This window comes from Lotus japonicus, chromosome 2 (assembly GCF_012489685.1).
Source record: "Lotus japonicus ecotype B-129 chromosome 2, LjGifu_v1.2".
Taxonomy (NCBI): Eukaryota; Viridiplantae; Streptophyta; class Magnoliopsida; order Fabales; family Fabaceae; genus Lotus; species Lotus japonicus.
Genome location: NC_080042.1, coordinates 15,745,842 through 15,761,643, shown reverse-complemented (window position 1 = coordinate 15,761,643; position 15,802 = coordinate 15,745,842). Strand labels below are relative to the sequence as shown.

Here is a 15,802-nt window from a genome sequence, read left to right as displayed (position 1 = left end):
CGGAATACGTGTAACCGTGATGTGCCAATCTTTCCTGAGCCATTCCCTGACCTGGAGTATTTCTTCCCTCGCCCAAAAGGTATCTACCACTGTTTTGGATTGCAAGACTTTAACAACATCCTTGCAGTCTGTTTCAAAGACCAAGCTACGAACACCTTCAACAAGGTGATCCACTTTCCCCTTACCTTTTCGTCCTTTGTATGGAAAGATTAGCTATTCAGATCCAAAGAAGGTGCAAAACTTCATATTCCACGTTGTACCATCTTCAGGGCTCTGTTGGCCCTCATGTCAGAAAATTCACCTCCTGTGACCTCTGTTGGCGAATACACCTCATTGAAATCTCCCAGGACTGTCCATGGTTGTAGAAAGTCCCCCTTGAGATTCTTAAGGTGTTCCCAGAGTAGTTCCCGTCTTATTGGGTTGGGGCTTGCATACACGATGGAGCACAACCATTTATGATTACCTTGTTGGATAGAGACAGTCACTACTTGAGATGAGATGTCCACTGGTTGAATGATGAGAGTTCTGGTAGCTGGTGCTAAGACCCAGATCCCACCACTGTGCCCTGTAGCCTCAGAAGCACATATCAGTTCATAGCCGATGCCCCTCCAGAAAGATTCCACATTCTCAAACTGGTAATGAGTCTCGAGTACTGCAAAGATTGAAGGCTGAAAGGATTTAATTAAATCCTTCACCCTACGCTTCCCACGAGCTCCAACTGCTCCTCTTATGTTCCAAGCTATGATGCTAAGATTTGTACTATCCATAAAAAAACAGTGGATGCTGTGGGGGGAGAGCACTAAGCTACTTCCTTGCCGCTTCAGGAGGGACTCCACTATGTTGCCCGGTTTCAAAGCTTGAGCCATGTTCTTGCTCTTCATTCATGAGGACCGTGTATCTACTGCCACCTTGGTGTTGCATGGCAATAGTTGATTGGGCCCCATCAGCTAGGGTAAATACCCTAGTCGTTCCAATCATGCGAGTAGTATGGGTTGGTAATTGCGGCATGTGATTATTCCCTAAGGAATTATTGGTAGTCGTCACTTTGCCATCATGAGCCAATGATTTGCCATTGTTGCCATCATGAGTTGGTTCCCTTCTAGTGCGTTTCTTTCCATTATTGATTGTTGCTCCTTTATTGATTTGTTCCGTTGTAGATCCCGATGCAAAAACTAACGGTTGCACCAATTTAGGAGCAGTAATCACCGGCACTAAATTCTTTCCATTTTTTCCTGGCCCACGCATTGAATTGGTGTTATTTCCCTGCTTTGTCTTGCTTGGATTTTTCTTTCTCTTGTCCACGACTAGCCATTCTCCATGGGCAGTTACAGTTAACGGTATTGACTTCACTGGCTTGATAGCAGCCCCATTAATTCCGCCTCCATCTACGCTCATGGTCCCCTGTGCATTAACTGCGTCCATAACTGTAGGTTGAACATTTTCCTGTTGACTTCCTTGCGCTTGAATTTCAGTGGTGGTCGCCGGTGTAGTCACCACCGCCGGCGTTGAATCTGGTGCCACCGGTTGTGGAGGATTCGCGCATTGTCTAGCCATGTGACCATAGCAACCGCAATGAGAGCAAAGAAGGTGCAAAACTTCATATTCCACGTTGTACCATGTGCCACGGAGTCCCACCATACCAATGACCGGTTGATCCAAATCAATCTCAACGCAAATGCGAGCAAACTTCCCACGCTGCATATCCATTGTGTTCGTATCAACTTGGATTGACTTACCAACACCGGAAGCTAATGTCACGAGTATGCTCTCATCGTAGAATTGAAAACCTAATCCAGGAATGTGAATCCATGCCATTGTAGTATTGATTTTCGAATTTGCTGCAACAAACTCTGGTGTCCATGGCTTAACAGATAGATAATGGTCGAATATCATCCATGGCGCTCCTGCCATGACCTTTGCTCTGTCCTCGACCAAGTCGAACTGGACCAGAAAGTAACCATGGTGGATATCTTTGAGTTCAAACCCTCCTGCAGGTTTCCACAGTGCCCTCAGCTTCTCATACAGGATGTTATAGCCAATCCTTTTCCCCAGCAGTTTGATCACCAAGCATTGTTCAAATGGTTTACATATCTTCATGTAGTCAGCGTCATCAATGAAATCAAAGTGAGGGAATAATCTGCTCCCCCATACTTGTTCTCGCTTCATAAAACCATCCTTAACCAGATTGCGTACCTCCTTGAAGCCCGCAGTTTGAGCACCAAGGACTTTCTCCTTGAATGTTGCTTTCCTCGCGGTTTCTTCCGGTGGTTGCCCGATCGGATGAGGACCTGTCGCCACTTCTTCCATGCCTACGCTCTCAACTTCCATGTGATTTCTCTGTGGTAATTTTCACACTCGGTTACCATATGCTAATTACAAACCTTGAGGGGTTGAGTGTACTTTACTCTAAACTTTAAGGGGTTGAGTAGCAAACCATTCACCATGTTGTGCTTGAAAGAAAGAAGAGAGAGAAACATTTTTATGAAAATGGGATAAACAGAGAAAGTGGAGAAGTTTGCTTTTTTTTTTTTACAAAAATGAAGAAGTTAACTGAAAGGTAACGGAGTTAATGGGAGAGAGAGAAATACTTCACATGTCATATTCTTATTGGAGAACAACAAAAACAACACTTATTGTACTGCACCTAAGTTTTCCCCTTTTAATTTTGAGGCCAAAGACATATTTAAAAAAAAAATTGGGGCCTAAGGCATGTGCTAAGTTCCCTTGTAATATCCACGGCTGTGTATCCTAATGGTGGGGTTCCTTCTACGACTGATTAGGTAATTTATGTATCAATATTGTAGCTAGTCTTTATCGTATTAGTAAATTGAAATTTTTTTATTGGTACATATGTATGCATCTCATGATAATCTTTGTGATTGGGCTCAAAATGTGGGGAAACACAACGACTTTGTTGTTGTAATCACATGGCCTGGTTATGGGAGCCTGTTCAGAAAGCAATTTATGACTCTAGGTGTGAGAAGAGTGGGAAGTACAAGCCATATAAAGATATTCTGCAATTTATACGTAAAAACAATGGAAGTAGAAAATCAGGTTCTTATTCCACAAAATGAACATGTTCTATTTTGTTATGCATATTCAGACACGCAATTCGCACGAATTGTGTGTCTGCATGATTACCTAATAAGTGTGTCATCATCTACAAAAGTATCTAAACATATGGCACACTCAGTTAGATTGAACGGGAGTGGGTTATCTAAATGAAAAGATAACCTACTCAATTCCACTGCAGGTACTTGAGCACGTGTTGCTGCTTCTGCACATGCTGCTTCTTCATGTGCTTCAACATATCTTATTATAATCCAAACAATTTTGTACAATAAATATGTAAATGTACATATAACTAGAAGTAAAATTACAAATTTAACTATTTTTTGACAATCGTCTCCATCTCTTTGATGAGATAAATTCATTTCCCTGGAAAAAAAATAGATATATTAGTACCTGACGAATAAACTTATTGTTGAAAACATCTAGCTGTTTCAGAAGAGGCATGCTAGTAAGTTCACTTGGTATAGTACCTGTGAGATCAATGTTAGCAAGAAACAACTTTGTCACAGATGTAAGTTGGGCAAAACCAGGAGAAATGTTGCCCGAGAGACCCATGTTCAAAAAATTGGTAATGGAAATGTTACCCCAGCACAAACAATCCCCGTCCATTGTTTACCACAAGGGTCGTTACCCTCCCAATTTTCAACAAGTTGACAAATGAGAGTTAAGCTAATTACACCCTCCGGTCACTATTATAAGCAAAAAACAAGTTTTTATATTCTTCAATAAATGATGTATCTAGTCTATAATAATGACTAGATACATCATTTATTCAATGAATCTAAAATGTTGTTTTTTGCTTATAATAGTAACCGGAGGGTGTAGGCTCTTATTCCACAAAATGAACATGGTCTAGTTTATGATGCATATTCAGACACGCAATTCACACGAATTGCGTGTCTGCATGGTTAACTAAGAAGTGCGTCCTCATCTACAAAAGTATCTAAACATATGGCACACTCAGTTAGATTGAACGGGAGTGGGTTATCTGAATAAAAAGATAACCTACTCAATTTCACATAAGGTACTTGAGCACGTGTCGCTGCTTCTGCACATGCTGCCTCTTCACGTGCTTCAACATATCTTATTATAATCAAAACAATTTTGTACAATAAATACGTAAATGCACATATAGCTAGAAGTAAAATTACATATGGCATACCACCGATCACAAAGTTTACATCTAGTTCACTGGTCTAATATCGGGTGGCTTGCGTACTGATCTTTTATAAAAGACAAGATCGGTCATAGATCTGATTTCTGGTTTGATCGATAAATCCAGTCTGAGTTTGATAAGACTAGTTTTCTCTCTCTCTAGACGTGGGTGAAATTGGGTTGAATTTTCTCTTTCACACCCAAGAAATAATTCAACTCACCTACCAAACTCAAGAAATAATTCAACTCACCTTCCATTTGCTTAACCTAAAGACCCAAGAAATAATTCAACTCACCTACCAAACTCATTTCAAATTCGGATTTCATTTGTTGAACGAAATGCTCCACCATCGTGTTTGACATTCCACCAAACACAATATCATATACATATATCTGTGTTATCATGAGCTTGTCTTTGTCATTCTTTACAAACAGGGTCTTGTCTATTCCTACCTTGCAATAGCCATTGCTGACAAGAAATTCAGTGAGTCTTTCATACCACGCTCTTGGAGCCTGTTTCAATCCATACAGGGCCTTCTTCAGCTTGTACACATGATCTGGATGATGAGGATCTATGAATCCTTTGGGTTGTTCAACATAAACTTCTTCACTCAAGTACCCATTCAGAAAAGCACTCTTTATATCCATTTGATAGAGTCTAAACTTTAACAAGCATGCAACTCCCAGTAATAGCCTTATAGATTCCAGTCTAGCCACTGGAGCAAAGGTTTCATCAAAATCCACTCCTTCTATCTGAGTGTAGCCTTGAGCAACCAATATCGCTTTGTTTCTAGTGACTACTCCATTCTCATCTGACTTATTCTTGAAAATCCATTTAGTACCAATGATGCTCACTCCTTCAGGGCGTGAGATGAGATCCCAAACTTCATTCCTCCTGAACTGATCAAGCTATTCCTGCATTGCATTTATCCAGTATTCATCAGTCAGTGCTTCCTTGACATTTTTGGGTTCTATTTTAGAGATGAAGCAGCCATGAGCAATGAAACTTTTAGATTTGGTAGTTACTCCTTCCTTAGGATCACCAATAATGTTTTCTTGAGGGTGATTCTTTTGAATTCTGATGGATGAGGCTTTATTTGACTCAATCATTCTTCCTTTTTGTTCATCTGCACTAGTCATAGACTCATTGTCGAGGTCAATCGTTGGGACATCGGCTGGGACATCAGTATCATCATCTTCACTCGCATTTGTCTCAGACATTTTACTTGGTACATCATCTATAATAACATTGACAGATTCCATCATAACCTCTGTACGAGAGTTATACACCCTATATGTAACGCCCCGATTTCTCGAGTGTCACACAGTAACCAAATAACGTAATTTCATAAAGAATTTTCGTCGATTCAATTATTAATCTTTGATTAATGACAAAGGTTCATTAATTGAGAAACTCTTGAAACTTTACGGATAAATTTGCGGAATAACCAAATCATGCATTTCTAAATAAAATAGCATTTAAAATAAAATCGAGGAATAAATCCAAAAGTACAAAACCGAATCCGATGGCAAAGCCTAAAACCAAGTTCATAAGTGATCTCAAAAACAGAAATAAATAATAATCCAACAGATAAAGTAAATTAAAATTCGATACAGCTCTCATAGAAAAACCCCAACATAGAAAAGTCTCGACTCTAATCCTCGTCGTCACTAGAGATGTATATGACCTACGAGTCCTTGGCAACACAGTCAATCCACAAGTCTCCATCGCGATCTCCCTTTCTCTCTCGCATGCGTGCGTGCGGCCGGCGGTGGCTAGGGCAACGGCGGCCTCCTCTTCCTTCCTCTCTCTCGAGTTCCCTCCTCTTTCTCTCTGTGTGTGTTACGTGAATGATGATGTGTGGGGTTTCTACTTCTGATTGGGAATGAAAAATAAGGGTTTTCTCCCCCCTTTACCCCCTATTACCCACGGCCAACAACTCAATGGGCTAGGGTTTTCTTTTCTCTTAGCCCAAACCCATAATAACCTTGACCCACTAATCACACACTTAATCAGGTCTGATCACACTTAAAACCTAGTCCCCTCTTTGTAATTTCACAAGTAAACTCGGAATTAAAACAAAACAATTCGCTGGTACTGTACAGCCAGAACCACCGTCACTAAAACGCGAATATCTCGAGCTACAGAGGTCGGAATTACCTGATTCCACTTCGAGAATTTTCTTAACTTAAAGGGATACAACTCTCATGAAGGACGTTTTCCCAAATGAGATCGTTAAGTCTCTCTAAAAATTCACACAAGGTGACAGCTAAAATCTGTCAAAACTCAAACTTAACCAAAATCTCATTTTATTCAATCCATCATCCAAGCATTACATGTATAAGGTCTAGGATCTTACAATACCACCCTCCTTAAAAATAGTTTCGTCCTCGAAACTAAGGTTCTACAAACAATTCAGGGTGTGACTCCCGCATCGTACTCTCAAGCTCCCAAGTAGCATCACCCGTCGCTTGATTCCAAATCACCTTCACCAAGGACACTTCCTTGTTTCTCAAACGTTTGGTACTCTTGTCGGTGATCTTGATGGGTGGCATCACCATCGTTAGATCATCCTTTAGCTGAATGTCATCAGGTTCGAGAACATGAGAATCATCAGCCATGTACTTCTGCAACTGCGACACATGAAGTACATCATGGATATTGGATAGGAAAGGCGGCAACGCAATCCTATATGCCACTGGGCCAACTCGTTCCGTTATCTGGTACGACCCAATGAACTTTGGAGTAAGCTTCTTAGACTTGATCGCTCTTCCGACACCAGTCATCGGGGTAACCCGCAAAAAGACATGATCTCCAGCTTGAAATTCCAACTCTTTTCTCCTGTTGTCAGCATAACTCTTCTGACGACTCTGCGAAATCCTCATCTTTTCCTGGATTCGCTTTACTTCTTCAGTGGTTTGCTGAACCAACTCCGGTCCAATAACTAAGTTCTCCCCGTCTTGATGCCAACACAAAGGCGTACGACACCTCCGACCATACAAAGCTTCATAAGGTGTCATCCCGATGCTTGCATGAAAACTGTTGTTGTAGGTGAACTCAATCAGCGGCAACAACTCATCCCAGCTTCCTTTATGATCTAGCACACAAGCTCTTAGCAAATCCTCCAAGGATTGAATAGTCCTTTCGGTTTGCCCATCCGTCTGTGGATGATAAGCGGAACTCAAACTCAACTTGGTCCCCATAGCTTGCTGCAAAGCTCCCTAGAAATGTGAGGTAAACCTCGGATCTCTGTCCGACAAAATGCTAGACGGTACACCATGCAGACGAACAATCTCAGCGATGTAGATCTCTGCTAGTTTCTCCACTTTGTAGTTCAGATGGATCGGCACAAAATGAGCAGTCTTCGTCAATCGATCCACCACTACCCAAATTGCATCAAATCTCCTTCGCGTTAGTGGTAAAGTCGTCACGAAATCCATCGAGACGCTGTCCCACTTCCACTGCGGAACATCCAACGACTATAATTTTCCTGCTGGCTTCTGATGTTCCACTTTCGCCTTCTGACATGTCAGACATGTCGATACATATTCAGCTACTTGTTTCTTCATCCCAGGCCACCAGAAATGAAGTTTCAAGTCCTGATACATCTTGTTCATTCTCGGATGAATACTCAACCTGCTTTTGTGACCTTCATCCAAGATCAACCTCCTCATAGTTGCGTCGTTGGGTACACAAATTCGTCCCTTGCAACGCAAAAGACCATCGTTTCCGATAGTGAATTCCGGTGCCTTTCCTTGAGCAACAAGCCTACACCACTCAACTAACCCTTCATCGGTCTCCTGCTTTGACTTTATCTCATCTAAAATTCCACTTGACACCGTCACCATTCCGAATCTCAACTCCCCTGGTGCGAGCTTGACATCCAAGCTTAGATCTCGGAATGCCTCCAGCAGTTCTAACTCCTTGACCATCAACGAGGATACATGTATAGCCTTTCAACTAAGAGCGTCAGCTACAACATTAGTTTTCCCCGGATGATACTGTAGAGAAAACTCGTAATCCTGAAGGAACTCCATCCACCTTCGCTGCCTCATATTCAGATCTTTTTGATCAAACAAGTACTTCAGACTCTTGTGATCACTGTAGATCGTGAACATACTGTCGTACAGGTAATGCCTCCAAATCTTGAGAGCAAAAACTATAGCAGCCAACTCCAAATCATGCGTAGGGTAATTCTTCTCGTGAATCTTCAGTTGTCTCGAAGCATAAGCAATCACTTTCTTCTCTTGCATCATTACACATCCCAACCCATTATGTGAAGCATCACAGTAAACGTCGTACAATTCACCCTCCTTAGGTAAGGCTAGTATTGGTGCGGTAGTCAGTCGCTTCTTCATCTCCTGGAAACTCTCTTCACATTTCTCCGTCCATGCAAAAGGTTGATTCTTCTTTGTCAACTGAGTCAACGGCGAAGTCAACTTTGCATAATCCTTCACGAAGCGTCTGTAGTAGCCCGCAAGCCCAAGAAAACTTCTGATGTCGCTTGCCGTCTTAGGTTGTTCCCATGACAAAATCGATTCAATTTTGCTAGGGTCAACAACCACACCCTGACTTGATATGCCGTGACTCAGGAACTTCACCTCTTCCTGAAGGTATGAAAAACGATAGAAAGGGGGGTTTTAATAGCGTTTTACAACTAAAAACTCAACCCACTTGAGATTTAAATAAATCTCTTTGAACACCAAGGATAAGAGTGCAGAGATAAGAGATAAGTAAAGCACACAAATGATTTTATCCTGGTTCACTTGATAAATCCCTCAAGCTAATCCAGTTTACCCGCTAAGGTGATTTCTTCTTTCTTAGAATGAAGGCAATCCACTAATCAGAGTTTTGTTACAACTGCACTTGCTACCTGCAAAGTGACTAACAATACACTGACTTAGCTAACACTAAGATTCACTCTCTTAGTCTTCTCTAGGATCCGATCAACCTTGATCTCCTAAAGGTAAAACAAACAACTGTTTGAAAGTATTGAGTTTATAAATAAGTGCTTCTTCAAAAGCTTATAGTAAACACACTTAGTTCTATTTGAAGAAAGATTGCTAAGAAGATTTTAAATATTTCTTGCGCGTGAGTAAGTTTTTTTTTGCGGCATCTTTCAATCTTCAGCCTCTTTATATACTCCAAGGATTAGGGTTTGAACGTTGCATGGAGATGCTACCGTTGGAGGGCAGATCTGGAATTTCCAAGTTCTGCTATGGCTGAATTAGTTAGGTAAGGTCGTCAAGAATGGTACAATTGCTTTTGTACTTTGGATAGCGACATGACCTTCAACCTTATTGATTTCTTATCAGAGGATGCTTTATCTTGGAACTTGTGAAGCTTGATGATCAGAGTCAGAGGGAAGCTTGGATCCTCTGACCTTTGTACCTTCTGCTTCTAGATTCAGAGGAGAAGTACTTGGTCTTCAGAGCCAGCTTAAACTTGGACTTCAGAGTCTTCACTACTCAGCTTCTGATGCTTTAGAGCTTCTGATCCTTCAGAGCGTCTGATCCTTCAGAGCATCTGATCCTTTAGAGCGTCTGATCCTTCAGAGCGTCTGATTCTTCAGAACGTCTGATCCTTCAGAGCTTCTAGTGAGCTGAATCCATATCAGAGCTTTGTAATCTTCAGATCTTCTGAAGCTTGATCTACTGTTCAGATTGAACATAGTACGTGCGAAAGCGTTGCATAGGTTACTCTTTGAGCATTGTGCTTCTGATTTTTGTGAGATAGGTTCAGAGTCTTGGCCTGTCATTTGAACACTCAGAAAACAACGTTAGAGTACCATAATTGTTCATACTTAATAGTTAACTTGTAATCATCAAAACATAGAGTTGTACTACTAGATCAAAACTTGATCTTGCAATCTCCCCCTTTTTGATGATGACAAAACCAAGTATTTTGATGAACAATTCTTAACCAATAAACTGAATTCACTTAGAGTTTTAGAGAATAGAGAAAAACTTATCCTGAGGTGAATGGTTTATGTGGCTCATTCTGAATCCAAGTCACAGCTTGGTTCTGAGCTTAGCTCCCCCTGAATCTAAGACTTAATGAAAATATTAGTAATATCTAGATTCTGAGCTAAATCATAAGAGTTTAGAGTGATAATTTATGACATAGACAAAGTGAGATAATCAGAGCGCATAATTATCAAGAGTAGTGTAAAGGTATCAGAGTCAACTAGTATCACTTCAGAGGAAGTGAAAATGTATTCCTTGTATTTGCCCAGTGACACATTTATGGTCATAAAGGTGGAACTCTTAAATTCTCCAAAAGAAAAAGAAATCACACTAACACAGCTTACACATCAAAAACTGGGTTATACTTCCCCTTTTTGTCATAAGCAAAAAGCATGGGGTGTGAAAAACTTAGCTTGAAGTACAAGGTACTCCCCCTTAGAGAAGGTCTAAGTTTAAAAAGATGGAGAACCGAAAATAAAGATTAATGAAAACGTATTTAATTAATGCATATGCAGAAAGTTAAATGAAGAGGTTGAACGTTTACCATCGGCCAAGGAGTTAAGGTAAACTTCTGTTACCAATATATAATCCTCGAGAAACTGCTTCAGCATTAACTTCTAGAGACTGAACTGAGCTTATAAATAGCGGTTAAACCATATCAGTCTTCACATCTCATTTTCTCTTGAGCTTAAGAGTTCAATGACATCCTTCATTGCAAGTATCGAGCAATTGAGAAGGAAAGCCTTTGATGAAGATCTCTACATCAATATACGCCATCCAGAGGAACCGAGCGTTTATACCCTTACAAACCAGCTATTAGGCATGAGCCTAAGTCTAGAAATGGACAACATCCTTAGGAGCTTCCTCAGATTCGTGGAGGAATTGCAAGTCTGCGTTCAGAAGGAACTGGAGCTGTATGAGGAAATCAGAGCAATATAGGCGGCTCTGGAGACGGTGGCGGCGGGTCTTCAGAGGCAGGAGTTGCGCCAGAGCTTAGTCCTCTTAGAGTATAGGCAGCATCGTCTGGAGCTTGAGAAAGCAACGATGCGTAGGCAGTGTAGAGAAATGAGGAAAAATCCTCCCTTTTAATGTTGCAATGCTTGTATGCAATTTCTTATTAATAAAAAGATTTGGTTGGTGGTTAATGAGTATGCATTAAATAAATTTTATGATAAACAAGTATTATGCAACACATAATGAATATGATAATAGAATAACACAAGAATAGATAAAGAAACAAGGTTCAAAACAGATAGACGAGAAAAAGAAAAACATAATATAGGAAAAGAAATCAACAAGGATAAGAACAGAAAAGAAGAGATTTCCTAAACCTAGGGTTTAGGTGTCCTCCGAAGCAGTTCTGTGCACATATCTTTCAAACTCTGAAGGAGAACTTCATGAGAGTTGAGCCTTTGTTCAATGATATCTATCCTTGAATCTGACTGAGGTTGAGCAGACGTTGTGGCTTCATCAGAGTGAGGAACTTGAGCAGATGTGGAAGCAGCATCAATAATTGGAACAATTCTAAGTGCTTCATTTCTAAGTGCCTCAGCTTCAGCTTGTAATAATGCTGCTTGTTCCAGAGCTTGCAACCTTGCAGCTTCACGTTGTTCTGCCTCAATCCGTGCAACTTCTTCTTGTTCTTTCTTCCTTCTGGTTTCTTCAATAACAGAATAGAGTTGTTCTCTCATCAGTTGTTCATTCAGAGCTTCTCTTCTTCTGAGGCGTTGAGTTGCTGCTTCAACACACTTATTCTTTTCAGCATTTAGGAAACCAACCATCACTGGTACTTGGTCAACCATCCAAGAACACAAACGATCCCAATCCTCAACAACCATGTTTGGATGCTCACTTAGGTCAGTGCGACCATGCACATTGCGAACCTTTAACGATGCTTCATGATTAAATGAGTTGATGCAATCAAGGAGGGTAGTTGGTCCAGAGTAGGTGTATGGAACAAGGGAGATGTTTGGTTCAGGTGATGAAGAGTGGTTGCTACTTACTACCTCAGAAGGAGAGCCAACCTGCAGAGTCTGATGTGCAGATATGTTGGTCTCAGGGTTTGGATGAGAGGTTTCAGTCTCAGGGTTTGGTGATTTGTCTGAGGAATGGTTTGAGACTGATTCACCATTTTCTGCTTGGAGAGTGGTTTGAAAAGGAGGAGGTGGAGGAGGCATTGAGGCCAGAGGTACCACTTGGATTGGAAAATCCGGAGCAACCAGAGGTTCTGGCCTTGGTCTAGGGTAGCGGTTTGGACTAGGAACAGTTTGGAAATGTGCAGGAATTTCAGAAATCATTGTTCTTGCAATCTGAAAGAATTTGCGATTGGCTTCAGATTCATTTGACGGAGAAGAGAAAGGAACATTGGTTGGAAAAGAGACAAATGGACCAGGAGAGAGAATTTCACGTTCAGAGTGAGTGTGTGTATGTGGTTTAGAGGTGGTTTTATCATAGGCTTGTGTTTCAATGACTTGTGGTTCAGAGGTTTCTGGATTGTATGGAAGGATAATAGGTGAGGTGGAAGTAGAGGGTTTGTTGGCTTGGAGCATTTTCCAGAGGGGTTCTTCCTCAATGGAAGGTTGGAAGAATGAGGCCCTAGGGGGTGAAGGAGGAGAGGTTGATTGATTAACTGGTGTGGGTTCAGGATTGGTTTGATCATGAATTGCATCAAGCAAATTAAAATCATCATCTGAAAGAACAACAAACTTACTTGAAGCTCTAGCTGCAGATCTTGTGACTCTGGTAGGTCTAGTTGGCTCCTGAGTTGGTTGCAGATGAGTGACTTGAGTCACAATCCTGACCTTCTTGGCCTTCTTCTGAGGCGGTGGTTCATCATCATCATGATCATCACCATCAGAGGGATCATTCTCCTCAGAGGCTTCAACTTGTTTTCTCTTGCTCTTCCTCTTCCTGGGAGATTCAAATTCAGGAGGATCTGGGAGAGTTCTGAAGAATTCATCCACATCAATTTCAAAGCCTTGTCGTCTCAAATCATCAAGGTAGATTCTGATTGCCTCTGGGTCATCAGCCTTGGACCAGAGGGGGTAGTCCTTCACATGAGTTCTTCTTCTTGGTCTTGCATCAGCAGCTTTGACCTCAGCCTTTGTCTCTATCAGGCCATTCTCTTCATGGAAGTAGGAGTGAAGACATCCCCAGTAATTGTTGTCAAGTCTTTAGTGCATCCTAATTGTCGCAGATCCTTTATCAGTTTGCTTTCAACGAAGAAGTCAGAAAGCAGCAATCTGCAAAATGGTATGTATTTGATTGCAGACTTGGGTGAAGCAGTGGTTCTAGACTTCTTGATGCACTCCTCCAGATAGGAGAAGAGAAAGTAGGGCAGACAGACTTTGCGGTGCTCCTTGATGAAGAAAAGTAACACCTTCTGGGTAAAGTTGATGTAATATGGAGAGCTTCCCTTTGGCCTTTGATTTATGCAGTTTAGCAGAATCTTGTGCCAGATTCTCAATTGAGGATGAAGATCTTTGGTCTTGCAGTCATTTTTCCCTGGCTTCCATGTAGAGTAGAGCCATGTTGACTGCCTCTTTGGTCTTTAGTTTCACTTTTGATTCCTACAATTGGAATCTGTAGCCTTTGCTTGTTTCTGCACCCAGAAGATTTGCAAACGACTTCTCAGTTAAAATGATCCTCTTCCCTAGAACAAATGACACCACTTGATGCTCATTGCAATCAGCGTGCTTCCAGAATTCCTTCACGAGTTTGTCATAAACGGGACCATGGAGTCTTTGGAAGTACCCTTCCCAGCCTTGAGCTTGAGCTTCAGGACGAAGATCAACTCCATTGTCAGCAATATTGTCGAGGTCGAATCTCCATTCAACAAGAACTTGGAGATCTTCTGGAGGGAAGACGCAGGTAACTGCACATCTTCTTTGAGAAAGGGGAACAACATCTTTTGCGTCTTGGACTTGTGCTTGAGTATTCTCAGTCGATCTGGGACGCAGAGCAGGACCCACTTGCCCTGTTGGAAGACCCACAACCATTCTGGGAAAAACTCTTCCATCGGCGGAATCAGATCGCTCACCGGAGTCAGCTCTTTCAGAATTTGCCATTGTTGAAGGTAGAAGGTTTGGGTAGAATTGAGATGAGAGAATGCGAGAGAGAATCGAGGAAAACGAGGGTTTTGCAACCCCGGAGAGAGAAGCAAAAACGTGAATGATGGAGAACGTGTGTGCGTAGTGGTTTTAGAAAGTAACCGTTGTTGATTGTAAAAGCAAAAGTAAGATCAACGGTTGAAAATTAAGGACATCATTATGAACAGTTATTACATACATCACACGGTGGAGATAAAGCACATCAACACCAATTACAACAGATTGTCAGCACGGGCACAAGGAACGATGTATCAAAGCAACTGACACACACTTACTGTCTCATCTCAGAGTAAGCACCAATGGGTACTTAACTTCTGACTAAGTTACCTTCTGAACTAGACATCTTCTGATGAGGAAGTATCATAGTCAAAGGTTCTGATCCATCTTCATACTGGACAAAAGTCCATATTCAGATTTTTCAGTATAAATTTAAATCTATCTTCTGCTAAGGGCTTTGTGATGATATCTGCCCATTGATGGTCAGTATCAATAAACTTCAGAAGAAGTACGCCCTTCTGAACATAATCTCTAATAAAATGATACTTTACCTCAATGTGTATAGCCCTTGAGTGTAAGATTGGATTCTTACTGAGTGAAATTGCAGCAGTATTATCACAATGGATTGGAATGTTGCTCTCAAGGATTTGATAATCCTCTAGCTGATGTTTCATACAGAGCATCTGAGTGCTACAAATTGCTGCTGAGATATATTCTGCCTCTGCAGTAGATAGTGCAATAGTAGACTGCCTCTTGCTTGCCCATGAGACTAGGTTACTTCCCAGAAATTGACAATTTCCATAAGTACTCTTTCTTTCAGTTCTATCTCCAGCATAATCAACATCACAATAAGCTGAAAGCTTATACTCTGATGTTTTCTTATACATCAAGCCGAGGTTAGTGGTACCTTTCAGATATCTGAGAATTCTCTTAACAGCAGTTAAGTGAGTTTCTCTAAGATCTGATTGGAAGCGAGCACATAAATGTACACTAAACAGAATATCTGGCCTAGATGCAGTTAAGTATAGAAGTGAACCTATCATTCCACGATATAGCTTCTGACATACTTTCCCACTGGCATCTTCTTTCTCCAGAATGCAAGTAGGATGCATATGAGTCTTAGCAATTATTGATTCTGTCATATTGAACTTCTTCAGAAGTTCCTTTGTATACTTGCTCTGATGGATGTAAGTAGCTTCTGGTTTTTGATCAACTTGTATTCCCAGAAAGTACTTGAGTTCTCCCATCATACTCATTTCAAATTCAGCCTGCATCATCTCAGAAAATTCTTTGCAAAGAGATGGATTAGCTGATCCAAATATAATATCATCAACATAAATTTGCACAATTAATATATCATCTTTGTAAGTTTTGCAGAAGAGAGTTGTATCTACTTTACCCCTTACAAACTCATTTTCCAAAAGGAACGAGTTGAGTCTCTCATACCATGCTCTGGGAGCTTGCTTCAAACCATAGAGAGATTTCTTCAATTTGAAAACATG

The 15,802-nt window shown here is 41.1% G+C and overlaps 2 protein-coding genes across 2 annotated transcripts; both read right to left on the bottom strand.

The window, feature by feature from the left end:
* Window positions 1-804: 804 nt before the first annotated feature.
* LOC130736117 (uncharacterized) lies at window positions 805-2,307 on the bottom strand. The gene has a single exon (XM_057587964.1). The coding sequence runs from the start codon at window positions 2,305-2,307 to the stop codon at window positions 805-807; it is 1,503 nt and encodes a 500-aa protein (XP_057443947.1).
* A 4,317-nt stretch (window positions 2,308-6,624) lies between these two features.
* LOC130736116 (uncharacterized) lies at window positions 6,625-12,032 on the bottom strand. The gene is made up of 2 exons (XM_057587963.1): window positions 11,788-12,032; window positions 6,625-7,267 (listed from the first exon to the last, which is right to left on the bottom strand). The coding sequence occupies exons 1-2, from the start codon at window positions 12,030-12,032 to the stop codon at window positions 6,625-6,627; spliced, it is 888 nt and encodes a 295-aa protein (XP_057443946.1).
* Window positions 12,033-15,802: the final 3,770 nt, after the last annotated feature.

What these genes read in the sequence shown, in the direction of transcription:
- LOC130736117 (XM_057587964.1), bottom strand. Translation starts at nt 2,307, where the DNA reads ATGGAAGAAGTGGCGACAGGTCCTCATCCGATCGGGCAACCACCGGAA.
- LOC130736116 (XM_057587963.1), bottom strand. Translation starts at nt 12,032, where the DNA reads ATGGTTGTTGAGGATTGGGATCGTTTGTGTTCTTGGATGGTTGACCAA. An exon ending in GAACAACGTGAAGCTGCAAG is followed by an intron (nt 7,268 to 11,787) that starts GTTGCAAGCTCT and finishes CTACAACAACAG; the next exon opens with TTTTCATGCAAGCATCGGGA.